At 46.0% G+C, this 22,971-nt stretch overlaps 1 protein-coding gene across 1 annotated transcript in view; it reads left to right on the top strand.

Moving 5' to 3' along the window:
* LOC139562162 (FERM and PDZ domain-containing protein 2-like) overlaps nt 1–22,920 on the top strand; it is a 39,471-nt gene extending 16,551 nt beyond the window's left edge. Inside the window, exons 13-20 of the mRNA XM_071379563.1 lie at nt 3,964–4,172; nt 19,006–19,107; nt 19,537–19,630; nt 19,783–19,868; nt 20,486–20,648; nt 21,091–21,305; nt 22,177–22,275; nt 22,459–22,920. Coding sequence (XP_071235664.1) covers nt 3,964–4,172; nt 19,006–19,107; nt 19,537–19,630; nt 19,783–19,868; nt 20,486–20,648; nt 21,091–21,305; nt 22,177–22,275; nt 22,459–22,917 — 1,427 coding nt within the window. The 3' untranslated portion in view covers nt 22,918–22,920. The remainder of the gene's footprint in view (nt 1–3,963; nt 4,173–19,005; nt 19,108–19,536; nt 19,631–19,782; nt 19,869–20,485; nt 20,649–21,090; nt 21,306–22,176; nt 22,276–22,458) is intronic.
* The last annotated feature ends 51 nt before the right edge of the window (nt 22,921–22,971 follow it).

The raw sequence follows: 22,971 nt of genomic DNA, 5'->3' as shown, positions 1-22,971 counted from the left end.
TTCACAGAATTTAAGTAACAGACACATCTCAACATCAACTGTTCAGAGAAGACTGTGTGAATCAGGCCTTCATGGTTGAATTGATGCAAAGAAACCACTACTAAAGGACACCAATAAGAAGAAGAGACTTGCTTGGACCAAGAAACATTAGCAATGGACATTAGACTGGTGGAAATCTGTCCTTTGGTCTGATGAGTCCAAATTTGAGATTTTTGGTTCTAACCGCAGTGTCTTAGTGAGGTGCATAGTAGGTGAACGGATGATCTCCGCATGTGTGGTTCCGACCATGATGCATGGAGGAGGAGGTGTGATGATGTGGGGGTGCTTTACTGGTGACACTGTCAGAATTCAAGGCACACTTAACCAGCATGGCTACCACAGCATTCTGCAGCGATACGCCATCCTATCTGGTTTGTGTTTAGTGGGATTATCATTTGTTTTTCAACAGGACAATGACCCAACACACCTCCAGGCTGTGTAAGGGCTATTTGACCAAGAAGGAGAGGGATGATCAGATGACCTGGTTTTCACAATCACCCGACCTCAACCCATTTGAGATGGTTTGGGATGAGTTGGACCACAGAGTGAAGGAAAAGTAAGTGCTCAGCATATGTGGTGTAACGATCGTTGTTGGAAGGATGGTCGGACCAAGATGCAGCTTGGGGTAGGTTAATAATTTTTATTTATAATAACCGGCAAAAAACAAGAAAGACTAACAAACGAAACCCCCCCCCCCCAAAAGGTGCGGACTCCGGCTGCAAAACCTGACTCTATGGGGGAGGGTCCCGGTGGGCATCTAGCCTCGGATCCGGACCGTGGATCCGGACCGTGGATCGTCGCCAGGGACTCCGGACCGTGGATCGTCGCCGGAGGAACCGGACCGTGAATCGTCGCCGGGGACTCCGGACCGTGGATCATCGCCGTGGACTCCGGACCATAGATCGTCGCCGGATGCGCCGGACTGAGAACCCTCGCAGGAGGCTCCGGACTGGGAACCCTCGCAGGAGGCTCCGGACTGGGAATCCTCGCAGGAGGCTCCGGACTGGGAACCCTCGCAGAAGGCTCCGGACTCGGAACCCTCACAGGAGGCTCTGGACTGGGAACCCTCGCAGGAGGCTCCGGACTCGGAACCCTCCCTGGAGGCTCCGGACCATGGATCATCACTGGAGGCTCCGGGCCATGGATCATCACTGGAGGCTCCGGGCCATGGGTCATCACTGGAGGCTCCGGGCCATGGATCGTCACTGGAGGCTCTGGGCCATGGATCGTCGCTGGAGGCTCCTGGCCATGGATCGTTGCTGGAGGCTCCGGACTGGGAACCATCGCTGGATGCTCCGGACTGGGAACCATCGCTGGATGCTCCGGACTGGGAACCGTCGCTGGATGCTCCGGACTGGGAACCGTCGCTGGAGGCTCCGGACTGGGAATCGTCGCTGGAGGCTGAAGGCTCCGGACTGCAGACCGTCGCTGGAGGCTCCGGACTGCGGACCGTCGCTGGAGGCTCCGAACTGCGGACCGTCGCTGGAGGCTCCGGACTGCCTACCGTCGCTGGAGGCTTTGGACTGCCGACCGTCGCTGCAAGCTTTGGACTGCCTACCGTCGCTGGAGGCTCTGGACTGCCGACCGTCGCTGGAGGCTCTGGACTGCCAATCTTCGCTGGAGGCACAGGACATACCGGGCTGGGGAGACGCACAGGAGGCCTGGAGCGTGGGGCCGGCACAGGACATACCGGACTGTGGAGGCGCACTGGAGGTCTGGAGCGTTGAGCTGGCACAACGTGTCCTGGACAGATGACAACCTTCGCACGGCAAGTGCGGGGAGCTGGCACAGGACGTACCGGGCTGTGGGGGCGCACCGGAGACATGGTGCGTAGAACCGGCACACATTGTACCGGAACGATAACACGCTCCTCAAAGCGAGTGCGGAGAGCTGGCACAGGACGTGCAGAGCTGGGGAGGCGTACTGGAGACCTGGTGCGTGGGGCCGGCCCAGTCTTCACCAGACGGCTAGCACGCTCCTTAGGGCGAATGTTGTGCCTCATGCACCAACACAACAGCTCTCTCATAACTCTCTCCTTCCAATTTCTCCATCAACTCCTTATTAACTGTCTCTGATTCACTCCCTTCACTCCCCTCCAAGTTCACCTTCATCTCCCAGACTGGCTGTGGTTCACACCGACCACCCCGTGTGCCACCCCCCAATTTTGTTTTTGAGGCTGCCTCTCGGGCTTCCGTCGTGGCCGCAAACCCCGGTGTCGTCGTTGTTGCTCCCTCGCTGCCTCCGCCTGCTTCCATGGCAGGCTTCTGTCTCCTGCCATGATTTCGTCCCACGTCCAGGATGTCCTCCACTCCTGGCTTTCCTCCCAGGCCCAGGATCCCTGCTCCTCCTGGACACGCTGCTTGGTCAGTGGGTGGTGGGATCTTCTGTAACGATCGTTGTTGGAAGGATGGTCGGACCAAGATGCAGCATGGGGTAGGTTAATCATTTTTATTTAGGATAACTGGCAAAAAACAAGAAAGAGTAACAAACGAAACGTTCAGCTTTGTAGGGCAAAAGCAACAATACAAAAACAAGATCCCACACAAAACAGGTGGAAAAGGCTGCCTAAATATGATCCCCAATCAGAGACAACGATAGACAGCTGCCTCTGATTGGGAACCATACCAGGCCAACATAGAAATGCAAAAACTAGAGTACCCACCCTAGTCACACCCTGACCTAACCAAAATAGAGAGTAAAAAGGATCTCTAAGGTCAGGGCGTGACATGTGGGAACTCCTTAAAGACTGTTGGAAAATCATTCCTAATGAAGCTTATTGAGAGAATGCCAAGAGTGTGCAAAGCTGTCATCAAGGAAAAGGGTGGCTACTTTGAAGAATGTCAAATTCAAATGGCACTCGCACATCTGAGCTATCTTTTTTGCAGGTGAATGGTAGCAGTTGAATTAAGTGAGAAAGAAGAAGAAACCAGCACACTGCCCTTGGTAGTAACACTGCTCTTTAATAATAAGCTAATAATAAGCTAATAAATATTCCACGGCCTTCGTCAGAGCTTTTGTGAGTTTTTATATTACCACCACGCATACAAATGGGGTTGGTGTCGAGGGGAAAAAAAGAAAAGTGCTACCAAATAAAACAATGTGCATTTCATAAACATTCAAATAAACTGTGTACATAAAACGTATTAAACACATCTGTAAAACCACAATGAGGACATCGACCTACCAAGCAAGTTTTCAAAAATCTTTGGGTGCAGCGCAAGAAAAACGTCAGAGTAATCTGAAATGGGGGCGTTATTCATATTCACATTTACAACTTAACATACATAGGCATTTCATCATTAAGACCTCTAGGAAATAATGTCTGGAGGGTGAAAATCCCAAAACATTCTCTTTTGCTTAGAGTATTTTTTATATCACCTCCCCTGTCTGATATCTTAACTTTTGCTATGCCACAAAATCTAAAGGTAGAAATGTCATGTTTCAGGTCATTCAAATGGACTGTCGTTTCTCCTGATTGAAATGTTATGTTCACAAATTCTCTATTTGAGAGAATGTCGTGGAATTATTATTATTGTAATCAAAAGGAGAGACTTTTAAATTTCTTCAAAACAAGTAAACTTTATTATTTGATTACTGCAGTAATGGCTCAGACTTTCCATGTTGGAGTTTTGGCGGCACAGTCTCTCTCTCTCTATTTTTAACTTCTCTATACTGCAGTGCAAGAGAGAGAAAGTTTACGACCGGTCATTAAGTCATAAAACCGGCCAAACTTCCCCTCTCCTGTGGGAAGGAGGGGGTTTGGGCTATCTGTCGTCCTGTGATCCTAACCGAGAGAGTCATGACAACATCGTCTTTTTCACACGTTTCCAGCAACCAGGCCAGCTCAGTACGGCTTGGTTTGGCATGGCTCGCTACTGCTCATTAGTGTAAAAAGCACCCCTTTGTCCCTTCTCTCCCATGCAGATTCTCTGAGAGACAGTAAGACTTCTTTGGCAACCAGTACCCTGAGTCTGATGTTGGACAGGGGCATTGGGTGCCAGACCAGCCTGAGTGGAACAGAATTCCAACCAGCCATGGAGGAGCTGGAGGAAGCACTGGCTCTGTCCAACTTGGCCACACCTAAACAAGGCAAGAGACTCCACATCCCTGTGGTCCGGATCCTGGATGCTCAGGTAATGCTGGTATATTAATACATTTTTGTTATGGTGTTAAAGGCCCAATTCAGCCATTTTTATCTCAGTATAAAATAATTTATTGGTAACAATTAAGTACTTTATTGTAATATTTATTTTTATTTTCATAAAAATTGTCATTTTTTCATGCTTTTCGGCAAAACAATGTTTCTCAGGCAGTAATTTAGCTAGGACTGTCTGGGAGTGGTCTGAGTGGGGAGGGACCTAATAGGAGGGATATGTAATCTGAAAACTAGCTGTTATTGGCTGAGAGATTTTGATCTTTTTTTGTTATTGGTCTATGTACAGTGCCTTCAGAAAGGTTGATTTATTCCACATTTTGTTGTGTTATAGCCTGATTCTAAATTAATTTAAAACATTTTTACCCATCTACACACAATACCCCATAATGACAGTGAAAACATGTTTTTAGAAATTTTTGCAAATTTATTGAAAATGAAATACAGATATACGCTATATATACAAAGGTACACTACCGTTCAAAAGGTTAGGGTCACTTGGAAATGTCCTTGTTTTTTGAAAGAAAAGCAAATTTTTTGTCCATTAAAATAACATCAAATTGATCAGAAATACAGTGTAGACATTGTTAACTGACAAATACAGAGATGGAACTGATGGGTTCTGACTTTGTCACGATCGTCTTGCTGAGAGAGAGTGGACCATGGCGCAGCGTGTGCAAAATACATTCTCTTTTATTTTAGAGAAAAGGAAAAACACGCAACGAACACTTTAACAAACTGAAGCTAAAGACGTAAGTGCACACACAAGCTACAAACGTACAACATAGACAATTACCCACATTAACCTAGTGCCTATGGCTGTCTTAAATATGGCTCCCAATCAGAGACAATTAATGACATCTGTCTCTGATTGAGAACCATTCAGGCAACCATAGACACAGCTAGACACCTACACTAAACACAAACCCATCTACTCTACTTAACCCCCTAAACCACAGCTGTCAAACTCATTCCACGGAGGGCCGAGTGTCTGTGGGTTTTCGCTCCACCCTTGTACTTGATTGATGAATTCAGGTCACTGATTAGTAAGGAACTCCCATCACCTGGTTGTCTAGGTCTTAACTGAAAGGAAAAAACAAAAACCAGCAGACACTAGGCCCTCCATGGAATGAGTTTGACACCCCTGCCCTAAACCATACAACCACCCTAGACAATACAAAAACACATACATTCCCCATGTCACACCCTGACCTAACTAAAATAATAAAGGAAACAAAGAATACTAAGGCCAGGGCGTGACAGACTTCTAAACTTGAAAATATGAAATATCCTTATTCATGTCACTGAGGGAGAGAGGGGAATGTAGAATGTTTACATTCTGTCAGAACACGTTATTGTTAGACATCAGGTATCCTATGGAAAGGAGAATGGCCACAGTCTGGGTGCTACACCAAAAGTGAATGGTTATCTGTAGGAGGAATGCATATGGTAGAGGCAATTAAGGTTGGATATGAGCCAGGGGCTTGGAATGTTACTGGGTAACGGAAAGGCAATCACATGGTTGCGGTCACTGATAAGGGTGGAGAGCTGTGGATTAGTGAGGAATGGGGGCCGACGTCAGGTCACATTAAGGGAGAAGGTACAGTTTATTACCCAGATCACTGTACTTCCTGCCTAGCAATAAAGATGTAATGTTTAGAGGGAAGGAGGAGACTTCACCTAAATTGGGGTATGTATACACTTGTGCTGGTGGGAACATGTCTTTGTCTGTTGAGCTGTCTGATGCATTGGGTGAATAAACTTGTTTTGAGCTTTAATAATCGATTGTGAGTTTTTACTCGTTTAATTTAGAACCTAACAGTTGGCGCTGCGAGCAGGGTTCACCACGATTTACAGGCAAACTAGATATTCAGAATCAGTGAAACAGGAGCCGACACCAAAAACAAGGTAGGCACAGTTCCTACACCTGTTATCACTCATTCTGACATCTTGGGGAGATGAGAGTCGTTGGCTGAACCATTTATAGGATACGGACCTAGAAAGCCTGAGCTTATTCAGTAATCCCATTGTATTACGACCGATCGCAGCTTTATGTTGTAAATGACTATTGAGCTGGAAACGGATGATTTTTAATGGAATATCTATATAGGTGTATATTAGAATATCTACATAGGCATACAGGCGACTCCGGGATGCTGGCCTTCTAGGCAGAGTTGCAAAGAAAAAGCCATATCTCTGTCCAGTGTCTGTGTAATTTTGCCAGTCTGAGATATGGCTTTATCTTTGCAACTCTGCCTAGAACGTCAGCATCCCGGAGTCGCCTCTTCACTGTTGACGTTGAGGCTGGTGTTTTGCGGGTACAATTTAATGAAGCTGCCAGTTGAGGACTTGTGAGGTGTCTGTTTCTCAAACCAGACACTCTAATGTACTTGTCCTCTTGCTCAGTTGTGCAACGGGGCCTCCCACTCCTCTTTCTATTCTGGTTAGAGCCAGTTTGCACTATTTTGTGTATGGAGTAGTACACAGCGTTGTACGAGATCTTCAGTTTCTTGGCAACTTCTCGTATGGAATAGCCTTAATTTCTCAGAACAAGAATAGACTGATGAGTTTCAGAAGAAAGTTATTTGTTTCTGGCCATTTTGAGCCTGTAATCAAACCACAAATGCTGATGCTCCAGATACTCAACTAGTCTAAATGTAAGGTTCTGCTTTTCTTTTCTTTTCTTAGTTCTTTTTCTTTGTGTTCTTGAACATAGCCCTGTTTCTTTGTGTTCTGGAACTTAGCCCTGTCTTTCATTTTTGTTCTTTGATTTCACCTGTGTTCGTTTCTCACCTGGTCTCATCAACTCCCTATTTAGTTCAGTTCTTTCTGTTTGAATGGTTGTGAGGCATTGTTTGTTTTTACACCTTTTTCTCCCTGAGTATTCATTACAGAATACCTCACCTAAAAATGGAATGGATTCAGCCGAGCTACAGTGGCGCCTAACCCAGCAAGAGGAGCTTATGGAGGAAATTTGCCATCTTCTCCGCCAGCCTATCCCTACTCCTCCGATGCCAGGTATTGTAACCCATAGCACTCCTTCGTTCATACCCATGCCTGGAAAATATGACGGTTCACCTGGGAAATGTCAGGGATTTCTGATGCAACGCAGCAAATACATTGAGTACAACCCCACTAACTTCACCACCGACAAGAGCAGGGTGGATTTTGTTGTGTCTCTACTCACAGGCAAAGCCCTGGATTGGGCCACCATATGGACTGCCAACCATCCAAGACCCATTTCCACACCCTCTTCAAAGAGGTATTCGATCACGCTCCCTCCGGCCGTCCAATAAGAGACCTCCTCATTCAACAAGGACGCAATTCAGCTGCCGAGTATGCCCTTGTTTTCCGCACCATGGCTGCAGGGAGTGGATGGAATGAGGCTGCTTTACTTACCGTCTACCAAAGAGGGCGCAACAGGGAACTTCAGGCAGAGCTGGCCTGTAGATGTGACCTTCAGGATTTAAATCAATACTTTCTTATGTCCATCTCCATCGACCACCTCATCGCCGACCGCCGAAGAACTCTGCCACCCAGGAACACGAAACCTTCTCTTTCCACGATTTTGTCATCCCATGCAGTCTTCCAGAGCCCATGCAGTTGGGCCATGCTCCTCTCTCGTGTATTGAACGTCAAAAGCGGATCCAAGAAGGGCTCTGCCTATACTGTGGAGGGAAAGATCATCTACTCAGCCCTTGCCCTGTTCACCCCCCCACGGAGCGATGAGAAGGGTCCCCCTGCTGTCATGCAGGTAGGCATGTCCTTATTTCTAAATATCTCCCAGAATCAATTCTCTGTCCCAGTATTGATAACCGTGAAGGGGGTTACCAAGTACCTAGAAGGCTTGATAGATTTGGGAGCAGCGGGTCATTTTATCGATCATCAGCTAGTACAAGAGCTTGACATCGATCTAACACCTGTCACCCTTCCCTTAAGGATTAACACCCTGGACAGGCAGCCAATGGGCACGGGCTTCATCACGCACCTGACACAGAGCTTCACCCTCCAGATTGGAGTCTTCCACACCGAAACCGCTCAACTCATCCCCCAAACAGCCACTCATTCTCTGACACCCCTGGCTTTGTCGTCACGACCTTGCCATCTCGTGGCAACAAGGTGAACTACTGTCCTGGTCTTCTACCTGCTTCTCCAGTTGTCTCAGCCTACCCACCACCATTGAGGACTCTGCCTCGACAGTGGCACCCACCATACCATATGAATACGCCCAGTACAGAAATGTCTTCAGCAAAACCAAGGCCTCCACTCTACCAACACATCGCCCAGGAGACTGTGCTATTGACTTACTCCCTGGAGTGTCCCCACCGAAGGGCCATGTTTACCCCCTATTTATCCCGGAAAATGAGGCAATGGAGACCTACATTGAGTTTAGTTTAGTTTATTACTTCGACCATTTAAAAAAAACAAGCACACATACAACTTAAAAGCCATACATACACATGAATAAAATCATTGAGGATAACACACAATAAAGTCTGGGACTTTTTTCATTGTGGTCCTCTTGAATCACTCAAACGGTTTCATTCGTCCTTCTTCCCCGGCTGCGTTGAGCTTCTTCGTTGGAAAAAAGGACGGTGGTCTCCGTCCATGTATTGATTATCGTTCCCTGAATGACGTCAAGAACGGTTTCCCTCTGATCCCAGCGACCCCTGAGTAAGTGGGCCGAGCCAACATCTTTACTAAACTCGACTGCGAAGTGCATATAACCTTGTCCGTATACGTGAAGGAGACGAATGGAAGACGGCCTTTATCACCGCTCGAGGGCATTACGAATACCTGGTCATGCCCTACGGCCTTACGAACTCCCCTGCCATCTTCCAATCCTTTATGAACAAGGTTTTCCAGGATATGATCAACCGCTTTCTCATCGTCTACATTGATGACATCCTGATGTATTCCTCCCTGAAGGAACACATACAGCATGTGCAAAAGGTTCTTCAACGGCTCCTTGACCATAACCTTTATGTGAAGACTGAAAAGAGTGCCTTCCATGTAACCTCTGTAAACTTATTCGGCTTCGTACTGACACCTGGAGGGGTCAGCATGGATGAGAACAAAGTCACCGCAGTCAGTAACTGGCCCAAACCCACCACCGTTAAGGAACTCCAACGTTTCATTGGATTCTCCAACTTCTATCGCCGGTTCATTCGGAACTTCAGTTCTACGGCAGCTCCCCTCACTGCCCTTACCAGCCAAAATACCCGGAACCCTTCAATGGATTGATACTGCCCTGACTGCGTGCAACAACTTGAAACGTCTCTTCACCTCAGCTCCTGTCCTTCGCCAACCTGATCCGACCCTTCCTGTCACCCTGGAGGTGGATGCTTCCGAAGTAGGAGTACACCTCCCAAATCACATCCATGTGCCTTCTGAAGTTATCCCCCGCTGAGAAGAATTACGATGTGTTGAACAGAACTCCTCGCCATCAAGCTGGCCCTCGAGGAGTGGCGCCACTGGTTGGATGGCGCACAACATCCCTTTCTCGTCCTAACAGATCATCGTAAACTGGAATATATCAGAGGGGCCAAGAGGTTAAACTCCAGAGAAGCCCGCAGGGCTCTCTTCACACGCTTCCATGTTCATGTTACTTACATCCCTGGTAAGAAAAACGTAAAAGCTGATGCTCTCTCCCGCCAGTTTGACCTTCCGACCAGTAACTCCGACCCTACACCCATTCTTCATTCTTCTTGCATTATGGGACCAGTACAGTGGGAGGTTCACTCTGCCATACAAGAAGCCCTAACCTCAGACCCGGCTCCTCCTGAGACACCAGCTGGGAAGAGTTACGTACCAGTAGCTGTTAGACCCCAACTGATGCAATGGTGTCACACGTCCTTGGGGTCAGGACATCCGGACATTGCACGATCCACCAAACTTTTAGCCCGGAAGTTCTGGTGGTACTCACTGGCATCTGACATAAGGGATTACGTACTCTCCTGTCCAGTCTGCGCCCAAACCGAAAGCCCTTGTCATCTCCCTTCCGGGAAGCTTCAACCTTTGCCAATCCCTCACAGACCTTGGTCCCACATAGCTGTTGACTTCATCACAGACATTCCTGAATCCTCTGGTAACACCACCATCCTTGTCCTAGTAGACCGTTTTTCAAAAATGTGTTGTTTGGATCCTCTTCCTCATCTACCTAACGCCATGGAGTTAGAGTGTATGCTCCAGCAGGTGTTCCGTCTGTATGGGATTCCAGAGGACATCGTCTCTGACCGCAGGCCCCAGTTTGTCTTCCGGGTGTGGCGAGCCTTTTGTGACCGACTAGGGGTCGCCCTCAGCCTCTCCTCCGGGTACAACCCCCAGACCAACGGGCAGACGGAACGCCTAAACCAAGAAATAGGGAAGTACCACCGCCAACAATGTTCTACCTCTCCACACGACTGGAGTCGGTATATGGCCGAATACGCTCCGAACTCACTCATGCACTCATCCCTCCGCCTTACTCCGTTTCAGTGTGTTCTTGGTTACCAACCGTCCATGTTTCCCTGGGAGGCGGAGCCTGGTACTGTCCCAGCTTTCGACGACTGGTTTCAGCGTAGTGAGAGGGTATGGGAGACCCCTCACCGGCATCTGCAGGAAGCCTCTAATACCCAGAAATGCTTTGCCGACAGACTCTGCCGACCTACGCCACTCTTTCACCCCGGACAGCATGTGACTCTCTACCAGAGACATCCGGCTAAGCCTCCCCTGCAAAAAGTTATGTCCTCTCATCATTGATCCCTTCAAGATAACCCATCGCATCAACCCTGTCACGTGCCGCCTCCAGTTACCTCTGTTAGTACCAAATATCCTCGTCCTTCCATATGTCTCTTTTAAAACCGGTCCCCTACAGTCCTCTTCATCCTCCAGTCTCTACCCGCAGTGCGCCCCCACCGTTGGACGTCAAAGGGGAACCTACCTACGCCATACGGGTCACCCTTGATTCCAAACGCCTGAGGTCGCATCCAGTCCACTACTTAGTGGACTGGGAAAGTTATGGCCCTGAAGACCAGTCCTGGGTCCCCGACCAAGACATCCTCGACCCAGATATGATTCAGGCATTTCACCATGATCGTCTCGCTCCCTAACCTCGGGGTCAACCCCCGAACAGACCCATTGGACATCAGCCTCGACGCAGAATGTCGGGTCAGTCCACGACCTCGTCGAACCAGCCTGCCGGACCTCGCCCCCGAGGTAGGCGTCCGCCTCTGCTCCCCCTCCCGCTCCACCCTCCTGTGCCGTTGGGTCATCAGGAGTCTTCCTTGTAGCCCTGTTTCTTTGTGTTCTGGAACGTAGCTCTGTCTTTCATTGTGTTCGTTTCTCATCAGCTCCCTTTTTAGTAAATTTTTTTTCTGTTTGTAGGGTTGAGGTATTGTTTGTTTTTTGACTGCCTGTGACCATGATTCCTGCCTTCTGCAAAGGCTTAACCTCTCTGGGATCGCGGGACGCTTGCGTCCCAACAGCCTGTTAAAATGTAGAGCGCCAGATTCAAAAAAAAATCTATAAAATCAAACTTTATTAAATTACACATATAAGATACCAAATTAAAGCTACACTCGTTGTGAATCCAGCCAACATGTCAGATTTCAAAAAGGCTTTTCGGCGAAAGCATAAGATGCTATTATCTGATGATAGCACAATGTCAACAAAGAGAGTGTAGCATATTTCAACCATGCCGGCGCTACTCAAAACGCAGAAATAAAATATAAAACATGCATTACCTTTGACGAGATTCTTTTGTTGGCACTCCAATATGTCCCATAAACATCACAAATGGTCCTTTAGTTCGATTAATTCCGTCCATATATATCCAAATTGTCCATTTATTTGGCGCCGTTGTACCAGGAAAAACAGCGTTCAATTTGCGCAAAATCACGACAAAATATAAAAAAAATTACCTCTAAACTTTGCCAAAACATTTCAAAGTACTTTTGTAATACAACTTAAGTTATTTGTAAACGTTAATAATCGATCAAATTGAAGACTGGTCAATCTGTTTTCAATACAGGATATCAACAAACTCACGGTACTTTTCAAGTCTTGCTCAACTCTCAAACATAAACAAACGACGTCACTCCACTTCCGGGTCAATATCTTTCTCTGTTAACTAAGGAAAAACCTTAACCTTTTTCCATACAATGGCGACATCCAGTGGAAGCAGTAGGAACTACGTGTATACTGATTAGAATTCTGGTTTGCCCATAACAAACCATTGAACATACAGGAACTTAAAAAGAAAAAAGTTAGTCCTCAGGGTTTTGACTGCTATATAAGTTCTGTTATACTTACAGATGATTCAAACAGTTTTAGAAACTTCAGAGTGTTTCCCATCCAAATCTACTAATAATATGCATATCTTATATTCTGGGGATGAGTAGCACGAAGTTGAAATTGCGCACGCTATTTTTCCCTAAGTGAAAACTCTGCACCCTATCCTCAAGAAGTTAATAAACATCTGCGCGCTCTGTGCGGGAATCTATACCTTTTTCTCCCTGCGTATTCATTACACTAAAGAATGCCAGTTTCATTGCTTCTTTAATCAGCACAAGTTTTCAGCTGTGCTAACGTAATTGCAGAAGGGTTTTCTAATGATCAATTAGCCTTTTAATGATAAACTTGGATTAGCTAATACAATGTGCCATTGGAACACAGGAGTGATGGTTGCTGTTAATGGGCCTCTGTACACAATGTAGATATTCCATAAAAAATCTGCTACATCTGCTACAAAATCCAGCTACAATAGTCATTTACAACATTAAAAATGTCTACACTGTATTTCTGATCAATTTGGTGTTATTTTAATGGACAACAAATGTGCTTTTCTTTCAAAAACAAGGGCATTTCTAAGTGACCCCAAACTTTTGAACAGTAGTGTATGTGGACACCCCTTCAAATTAGTGGATTCAGCTATTTCAGCCATAATGTTGCTGGCAGGTGTATACAACTGAGGACACAGCCATGCAATCTCCATATAGGAAAACATTGGCTGTAGAATTGCCTTACTGAAGACCACAAGCTCACAGAACTGGCCCCTCGAGTGGTGTAGCACGTAAAAATCATCTTTCCTCGGTTGCAACAGTCAATACCCAATTACAAATTGCCTCTGGAAGCAACGTCAGCACAAGAACTTAATGAAATGGGTTTCCATGGTCGAGTAGCCGCAAACAAGCCTAAGATCACAATGTCAAGCGTCAGCTGGAGTGGTGTAAAGACTGGCTTCATTGGACTCTGGAGTAGTGGAAATGCGTTCTCTGGAGTGATGAATCACGCTTCACCATCTGGTAGTCCAATGGACAAATCTGTGTTCGGCAGATGCCAGAAGAAAGCTACCTGCCCGAATGCGTAGTGCCAACTGTAAAGTTTGGTGTAGGAGGAATAATGGTCTGGGATTTAGTTCCAGTGAAGTGAAATCTTAACGCTATTGCATAAAATTACATTCTAAAGGATTCTAGGCTTCCAACTTGGTGGCAACAGTTTAGGAAAGGCCCTTTACTGTTTCTGTTAGACAATGCCCAAGTGCACAAAGCGAGGTCCATACAGAAATGGTTTGTCAAGATCGGTGTGGAAGAACTTGACTGGCCTGACCACAACTATATCGAACACCTTTGGGATGAATTGGAATGCCAACTGCGAGCCAGGCCTAATCAGTTCCCGACCTCACTAATGCTCTTGTGGCTGAATGGAAGCAAGTCCCCGCAGCAATTTTCAACTTTTAGTAGAAAGCCTTCCCAGAAGAGTGGAGGCTGTTACACAGTAGCAGAGAAGGGGGACCAACTCCATATTAATGCCCATGATTTTGGAAGGGGATGTTCAAAAAGCAGGTGTCCACATACTTTTGGTCATGTAGTGTATCTTATTTACATAAGTATTCACACCCCTGAGTCAATACATGTTAGAATCACCTTTGGCAGCGATTACAGCTGTGAGTTTTTCTGGGTAAGTCTTTAAGAGCTTTGCACACCTGGAAATGTGCAATATTTGCACATGTATTATTTTTCAAATTCTTCAAGCTCTGTCAAGTTGGTTGTTGATCATTGCTAGCCAGCCACTTTCAAGTCTTCCCATAGATTCTCTAGCTAATTTAAGTCAAAATTGTAACTTGGCCACTCAGGAAAATTCAATGTCATCTTGGTAAGCAACTGCCGTGTATATTTGGCCTTGTGTTTTAGGTTATTGTCCTGCTGAAAGGTGAATTTGTCTCCCAGTGTCTGTTGGAAAACAGACGGAACCTGGTTTTCCTCTAGAATTTTCTCTGTGCTTAGCTCTATTTCGTTTTTTTTTTTTATCCTCAACAAATTCCCTAGCCCTTGCTGCTGACAAGAATACCCATAACATGATGAAGTGATGTGTTGTTGGATTTTGCCCAAATATAACTCTTTGTATTCAGGACATTCAGGACATTTTTTGCAGTTTTACTTTAGTACCTTTATTGGAATATTTTTACTCTGTTCAGGCTTCCGTCTCGTAAGTATAATATTGTTGATCCATCCTCAGTTCTTTCTCCTGTCACAGCCATTAAACTCTAACTGTTTTAAAGACATCATTGGCCTCATGGTGAAATCCCTAAGTGGTTTCCTTCCTCTCTGGCAACTGAGTTAGGAGGGATGCCTGTATCTTTGTAGTGACTGAATACTTATTGACTTTTAGCTTTTCATTCTAATTAATTTGTCAATTTCCAAAAGCATAATTACACTTTGACATTATGGGGTATTCTGGGTGTAGGCCAGTGACCCAAAAAATCTAAAGTTAATCCATTTTATAGTCAGTCTGTAACACAACAAAATCTGGAAAAAGTCAAGGGGTGTGAATACTTTCTGAAGGCACTGTACTTACAGTGCATTCGGTAAGTATTCACACCCCTTCACTTTTTCCACATTTTGTTACATTACAGCCTTAATCTAAAATGGAATAAATTGTTTTTCCCCCTCATCAATCTACACACAATGCTCCATAATGACAAAGCAAAAACAGGTTTTTAGAAATGTTTGCAAATGTATTAAAAATTGAAACTGATATCAAATTTACATAAGTATTCAGACCCTTTACTGAGTTCTTTGTTGAAGCATCTTTGGCAGCGATTACAGCCTCGATTCTTCTTGGGTATGACACTACAAACTTGGCACACCTGTATTTGGGTAGTTTCTCCCATTTTACTCTGCAGATCCTCTCAAGCTTTGTCAGGTTGAATGGGGTGTGTTGCTACAAAGCTATTTTCAGATCTCCAGAGATGTTAGATCGGGTTCATGTCCGGGCTCTGGCTGGGCCAGTCTAGGACATTCAGAGACTTGTCCCGAAGCCACTCCAGCGTTGTCTTGGCTGTGTGCTTAGGGTCGTTGTCCTGTTGAAAGGTGAACCTTCGCCCCAGTCTGAGGTCCTAACCTGCTCCAGAGCGCTTTTCATCAAGGATCGCTCTGTACCTTTCTCTGTTCATCTTTCCCTAGATCCTGACTAGTCTCCCAATCCCTGCCGCTGAAAAACATCCCCACGGCATGATGTTGCCACCATAATGCTTCAGCGTAGGGATGGTGCCAGATGCTCTGCAGACGTGACGCTTGGCATTCAGGCCAAAGAGTTCAGTCATGGTTTCATCAGACCAGAGAATCTTGTTTCTCATGGTCTGAGTCCTTTAGGTGCCTTTTGCAAACTCCAAGCGGGCTGTCTTGTGCCTCTTCCTGAGGAGTGGCTTCCGTATGGCCACTCTACCATGCAGAGATGGTTGTCCTTCTGGAATGTCCTCCCATCTCCACAGAGGAACTCTGGAGCTCTGTCAGAGTGACCATCAGGTTCTTGGTTACCTCCCGACCAAGGCCATTCTCCCATGATTGGTCAGTTTGGCCGGGCTGCAAGCTCTAGGTGGTTCTAAACTTCTACCATTTAAGAATGGTGGCCACTGTGTTCTTGGGGATCTTCAATGCTGCAGAAATGTTCTCATACCCTTTCCCAGATCTGTGCCTCGACACAATCCTGTCTCGGAGCTCTACGGACAATTCCCTCGACCTCATAGCTTGGTTTTAGCTCTGAAGTGCACTGGCCTCTGTGTTCTCACAGTTCTGCACTTTCTAACAGTATTAAGCATGTGTTTGTAGGACTTTTTTAAGCATGTGTTTGTAGGATAATTTTGAAACTGAAATGTACTTAATGAGGGTAGTATACAATGTTATGTGTTGTTTAGAAAATGCCACCAGAGGGCGTCAGAGTTTGAGGTTAAAGAGTCTGTACACACTTTAATGGCATTTGACATGGTTATGATGCCAATAATTTCATTTAAATGTAATATTGTGACACAGAGGTTGGTAAATGACATAACACCTGTTATAACACCTGGTATGTAGACTCTTATGTAGCATGTAATCACATATTTGTCATGCAGACTGTGTAATAGCAGTTGTTATTAGCAGTTGACATTCAAGCAAATGACAACAGGATGAACAGTCGTCTAGAACACCCATTACGACTAGTTTTATATCATCTTGTGCTGTTACTCATAACAATTCAAAACTGCTTATGACAAATGATATAATGTGTTATGTAGCTGTTATAAAGGCTTTATTACTGGTTCCTCTCTAGGTTCCTTCCTAGGTTCTGGCTTTTCTAGGGAGTTTTTCCTAGCCACCGTGCTTCTACATCTGCATTGCTTGCTGTTTGGGGTTTTGGCTGGGTTTCTGTACAGCACTTTGTGACATCGGCTGATGTAAAAAGGGCTTTATGAATACATTTGATTGATTGATATGCATTCATAAGGACACCTAAAGTAAAGTGTTACAAAGTTCATCATACTGACCAGACAGTGTGCCATGGAGCAGTTCTGTCGGCTGCCAAACTGCATAGGATCTTGTTTTGGCGTGATGTCCCTCAGGATCCAGTGTGCAGCAAACTGTTCACAGTTGAGATGTTAATGAGATCGGCCTCAGTTCTTCAATGTTTTGTGGGGTAGATTTCGGTATGGGGACAACAGTGGTCTCTTTCCATTGTCCAGGGATGATAACTTATGTGAAGGACCTGTTAATGATGTCACAGAGAGGAACGCTGATCTCACATGCAAAGTCCTTCAATATTCTTGGAGGTATCATGTCTAGGATGAGGGGATTTGTGACAGTTGATGGAGGCCAGTCTACTATACAGATCCCCCAATGAAATGGTGGGCAGTGAGGGGGCTGGCAGGAAAGGAGACAGCTGAATGTTTGTGGAGTGGAAATGACTAGGACATCTTGACAAACTTTGTGTTGATGGCGTTTGCGATTGCCGACAAGTGCTGGCGATGGATTCCAGGAAACTTTTTTTTAAAGTTCTTTCGGTCAGCTTATTTTGCTGTGTTGCACATGGATTTTACTCTACAGTCGTGGCCAAAAGTTTTGAGAATGACACAAATATTAATTTCCACAAAGTTTGCTGCTTCAGTGTCTTTAGATATTTTTGTCAGATGTTACTATGGAATACTAAAGTATAATTACAAGCATTTCATAAGTGTCGAAGGCTTTTATTGACAATTACATGATGTTGATGCAGAGAGTCAATATTTGCAGTGTTGACCCTTCTATTTCAAGCCCTCTGTAATCCGCCCCAGCACGCTGTCAATTAACTTCTGGGCCACATCCTGACTGATGGCAGCCCATTCTTGCATAATCAATGCTTGGAGTTTGTGGGTTTTTGTTTGTCCATCCGCCTCTTGAGGATTGACTACAAGTTCTCAATGGGATTAAAGGTCTGTGGAGTTTCCTGGCCATGGTCCCAAAATATCGATGTTTTGTTCCCCGAGCCACTTAGTTATCACTTTTGCCTTATGGCAAGGTGGTCCATTATGCTGGAAAAGGTATTGTTCGTCACCAAACTGTTCCTGGATGGTTGGAAGAAGTTGCTCTCGGAGGATGTGTTGGTACCATTCTTTATTCATGGCTGTGTTCTTAGGCAAAATTGTGAGTGAGCCCACTCCCTTGGCTGAGAAGCAACCCCACACATGAATGGTCTCAGGATGCTTTACTGTTGCCATGACACAGTTTCTAGCTAGATTAATACGATTCACATATAGCTAGCTGGTAATTATGAAGTAAAAAGTTTGCTTTATGTATATCTTGTTTCATCTCTTTTGCCATTGTCCTGGCTGGAAGCAGGTTCAGTGAATGGGAATGTGCAGCGTGAGGGAATACGGTAGCAACGGCGTGCGAGTGCAATATCAACTGTAATATTTGATGCGTTCTCCACACTCTCGTCCCCCACAAGAACGTACTCAATAGAACGCTCATGGAGAACGAACTCTGAGCGTGAACGTGTAGAGCACGGTTGTATGAGAAACACCCTTAAGTACAGAGAAACTGCGAATGGCTCATTAAGTCAATGATATAGCTATAGCATAGCAGCTGTCGAAAGCTGTGTATGCTGGAAACCCTTGTGTGAGGAGGTCAAGTGAAGGGTTGTGTTGTTCATATGAATTGTGTGTGTTTCACGCTATTGACAACCTTAACAGAATGGTTGTGTGGTATAGGATAGGATGTGATTTTCTTGGAAAATTCTACTTGTTCAAGAGACTCGGGAATGGCGACTTAATGGGATAATAGGTTAGCCGGTCATGTTCGTGGCTAATGGATAACTTGATTAAGGCTCGAGTTCAGGAAATGTGGAATACGTTTATTTGTATGACGTTATTGTAAACAAGAGCTGTAGAATTCACGACGTGATAGCATTCGTTCATGTTCTCTCTCTTTCTCTCACACACTCCCCTACCTCTTACCACCTCCCCTATCTCTCTCTCTGTCCCTCTCACTTTCTCCCCCTCTTTCCCTCCTTTCTCCCTCTCCCTCCCCCTCCCCCTCCAGGAGGTGTGTTCCAGGTCTCCCTCTATCTGCAGTCTGACAGCCAGGAAACAGCTTGTGGTGGAGCTGCATAAGGCCAATGGCAGCCTGGGCATAAGTGTAGCTGTGAGTAAATCTATATATGTTACAGTAGTGCTTCCCAACTCCACACCTTGGCCATGCCATAGAAACAGAATAACTAGAATGTGTACCCATGAGTGTTCCAGTCAAATTGCTTTGTCGCTTCTAGCAATTATATTCCTCATTTCCACCTACAATACTTCTACTGTCTCAGTCACACCAATCTACAGTACACATTCTTCTATAGGGTGGAGGTTAGAGGTCAGGCTAGGGTTTAGGTGTCATGATCAAAACAATCCCTAGTGCCTTTGAATAGCCCCTACTCGCAGTCTCCTATACTTAATGCAGTATGTTATATGTTCTCTATAGGGGAGTCAACACCAGTGTTAGTGTTGAGGCTAGGGCCAGGGCCAAGGGTAGAAGCTATGATATATACAGTACAATATGAGATACAGTATGTGTTGTGCCCTACAGGGTGGAATGAACAGCTGTGTTCGGTACGAGGGGATATACATCAAGAGTCTGGTGCCAGGGGCCGCTGCTGAGCAGGACGGGCGCATTCAGATAGGTAACCAAACATCACTAATCAACCAATACCAGACTAGCGTCAACATTCAGATAGGTAACCAAACATCACTAATCAACCAATACCAGACTAGCTTCACACATTCAAATAGGTAACCAGACATCACTAATCAATCACGTGCGTATGTATGACAGGTGACCGACTGCTGGAAGTTGATGGGTCCAACCTACGAGGTGTAACACACAAACAGGCCGTGGAGTGCCTGAAGAAGACTGGAGAGGTACGACGCACACACACTCCATCTTTCTCTCGCTCGTTATCCTCGCCTCTCTTTCCTTCTCTCTCTTTCTCTCTGAGAGTGGCAGGGCAAACCATATGTTTTCAGTTGTTGTTATTTTAGCCCTTGCTAATGAGCTTTAGCCTCGGCCTTTAGGCTTGCTGACGTTAGCATGCTGACACCCGGGCCACATCTCTAACATAGTGTTAACAGACAGCTTAGCTTAGCCCAGTCACCCCCTGTCCAATCACTGGGTTATGTAAATCCCATGATTCCAGGTCAAAAACAAATAACATAACAAATCTAGCTATTTTCTCACATGACTTCACTAGCATAATGAGTCTCTAAACAGCACTGTTTCCCTATTGTCGGACATAATTCTGTGATTTTAGCTGTTTTGTTTTTTCTGTGTGCATGATCGTTGTGTGTGTGTGGACGCTGTGTGTATGTTCACTGTGTGTCTGTGTGTGTGTGTGTCTGCCTGCGTGTGTGTGTGTGTGTGTGTGTGTGTGTGTGTGTGTGTGTGTGTGTGTGTGTGTGTGTGTGTGTGTGTGTGTGTGTGTGTGTGTGTGTGTGTGTGTGTGTGTGTGTGTGTGTGTGTGTGTGTGTGTGTGTGTTAGGTGGTGAGTCTGCTTTTAGAGAGGGAGCCCCAGGTGGTGTTGGAGGCGGGAGCGAATCGCCCCCGCTCAGCTTCACAGAGCCAATCAGGAAGTCTCAGGAGAGACAGCTCCATGGAGATGACCTTGAGTGGCAAGACCAAGGACTACAGCTTTGTCACTGATGGTGAGAGGAGAGGGCACACATACACACACTCTCACACACACACAAACATATAGGCACACAACCAGGCAGACACACACTCAGACTCCCCCGAGGTGGCTGTGACTTATCTGACAGCTACATTGTGTTGGCTGTCACAGACACAGACAGCCCCGACACACCCCCAGTCCCCTGAGAGCAGCCTTATAGCTCAATGTGTGCCTGCACGTGCGTGTGTGTCAGCGTGTGCGTGTGCATGCGTCCGTACATATGTACAGAACTCGGTCTTGGTCTTGGTTTTACTGTTTACACACATTCCAGTCTGGTGGAGGGGTACAATGAAATGAAATGAGTTTAACAGCAGAAAATGCTTGTTGGTGCATGTAAATAATGATGTGAAGCGGAATCGCCCTCCCCCTCTCTCAAACACTCCTAAAATAATGATGACTGTTTGCGCTCTTCTCAGACAACACTCTGAAGGTGCTGTTGAAGAAGAGCCTGTGCGGTTTGGGCTTCAGCTTCTACATCAGTGAGCTGAACAGTGGTTGTGACCAGGGCAGCAGTGTGGTGCGGATCAAAACCCTTTTCCAGGGTCAACCAGCCCAGGAGTCAGGACAGATCAGAGAAGGAGACGTCATATTGGCTGTTAATGGACAATGGGTTAAAGGCCTCAGCTACCAGGTACACAATGTCTTTCTTGTACAAATCTCTTTCTCATGGTCCCTCAAGCCAGATATGAAGAATTGTGTCCTGTCGGTGAGTGTGAATGAGGTGGTTAGAGTTAGCGTTGTGTTAAGAATAGTATGTTAGGGTATGTTAGGGTTCGGCGTTAAATATTTTCATATGTTGGCGTACCTTGCTGAATCTGAGAGGGGGGAGGGGGGTGGTCTACCGATGAGGCGCAAGAGCGTCACTAATGACGTTCTTTGTCTTTTTGTATGTTCTTTTAGCGAATCATGATTTGGTGCGTCAGCATCACAGATTATTTTGACGAGTGATGATTTTCTGGAGGTGGTGCTTAAGAGGAGGCGAAGATTTTAACCAGAAAGTTTAGGTAGTTCTATTAGTGTCATCTAGCTAGCTAGCTAGTGCATGCAATATTTGGTTCTAGTTTCTGGAAAGAGGTTTAATTTAGTGTTCGAATGCAGTGCATCTCTCTGTATGTCAGCTCTGTGCTTTATTAAGCCCTCTCTCTCTACCTCCTTTGCTCTCTGTGCCACATCACAGTTAATCCCCTAATCTGATCTAACAGAAATTAACTCTGTATGTCTCACCTATGGCTCTGAACTATGGATTACACAGCGGTCGGACTGAGACGGCAGTGTAGTTGACATGCAAATGAGTTGTTTGCTTGGTGGCAAAGGGGTACTGCATGTATCTGTGGCCCACCAAAATAACCATACATTTTTACATTAGTGCACAAAGTACAGTGGCAAATAAATGCAGCAGATACAGAGCACTCCTGACCTATATGCCCCAGCCCTCCCCAGCAGACTGACCCACACACATACCAAAAAATTCCTTGTACTGACCCTTGACCTCTCATCCACAGAGGGTGTTGTTCCTGCTCCGTGGGCCTCCGTCTGAGGTCCACCTGACTCTCTGCAGACCTGCTCTTGGAGTACTGTCTCAACTGGATGCTGACACACTGGTGAGTACACACACACACACACACACACACACACACACACACACACACACACACACACACACACACACACACACACACACACACACACACTGACACACACAGAGAAAAACAGGCTCACAGATAAATAGACACACACACACACACACACATTGAGCACTGAGTTGTATCTCTCTCTTTAAATAGGTTCCTTTCTTGTTTCCAACCCGTGGGGTGAGGTCCAAGTCTCTAGACATCAGGCTAGAGGAAGATTATAGCCAGCTGCTCAAGCTACAGGCATACCAGAACCATCAGTACAACCAAGAAAACCAGGCCCAGAAGGAGCCAATGCAGACATCACAAGCCCAGGACCAGGCTTCCATGCAGGCCAGCCAAACAGACAAATACCCTGAGCCCTCTGGAGGTCCGAAGACTCAACAGAGTCGGGATAGTCAAGACCGTGAGATGGACGCAGCCGAGAACCAGCCCTCCTCACCCTCTCCCACCCCTCCCTCACCCCCTTCCCCCATCTCCCTCGCCAGCAGAAGTGACGCAGGAGACAGTGAAGAGTTGTCGGTTGTGGACGAGGACGAGGAAGTTTCCGAAGAAATGAGCTCGGCATCTGTCAGGGCCAAGACCAGTACTAGTCCTGTGTACACCAGGTAACGTTGATGTAACATTTTAAGTACAGAACAAATGATTGATTGCTGCCTTTTGGAA

The sequence above is a fragment of the Salvelinus alpinus genome, chromosome 32, assembly GCF_045679555.1.
Source record: "Salvelinus alpinus chromosome 32, SLU_Salpinus.1, whole genome shotgun sequence".
Classification (NCBI taxonomy): domain Eukaryota; kingdom Metazoa; phylum Chordata; class Actinopteri; order Salmoniformes; family Salmonidae; genus Salvelinus; species Salvelinus alpinus.
Note: the sequence above shows the minus strand (reverse complement) of the source record. Positions and strands in the feature narration are given on the sequence as shown.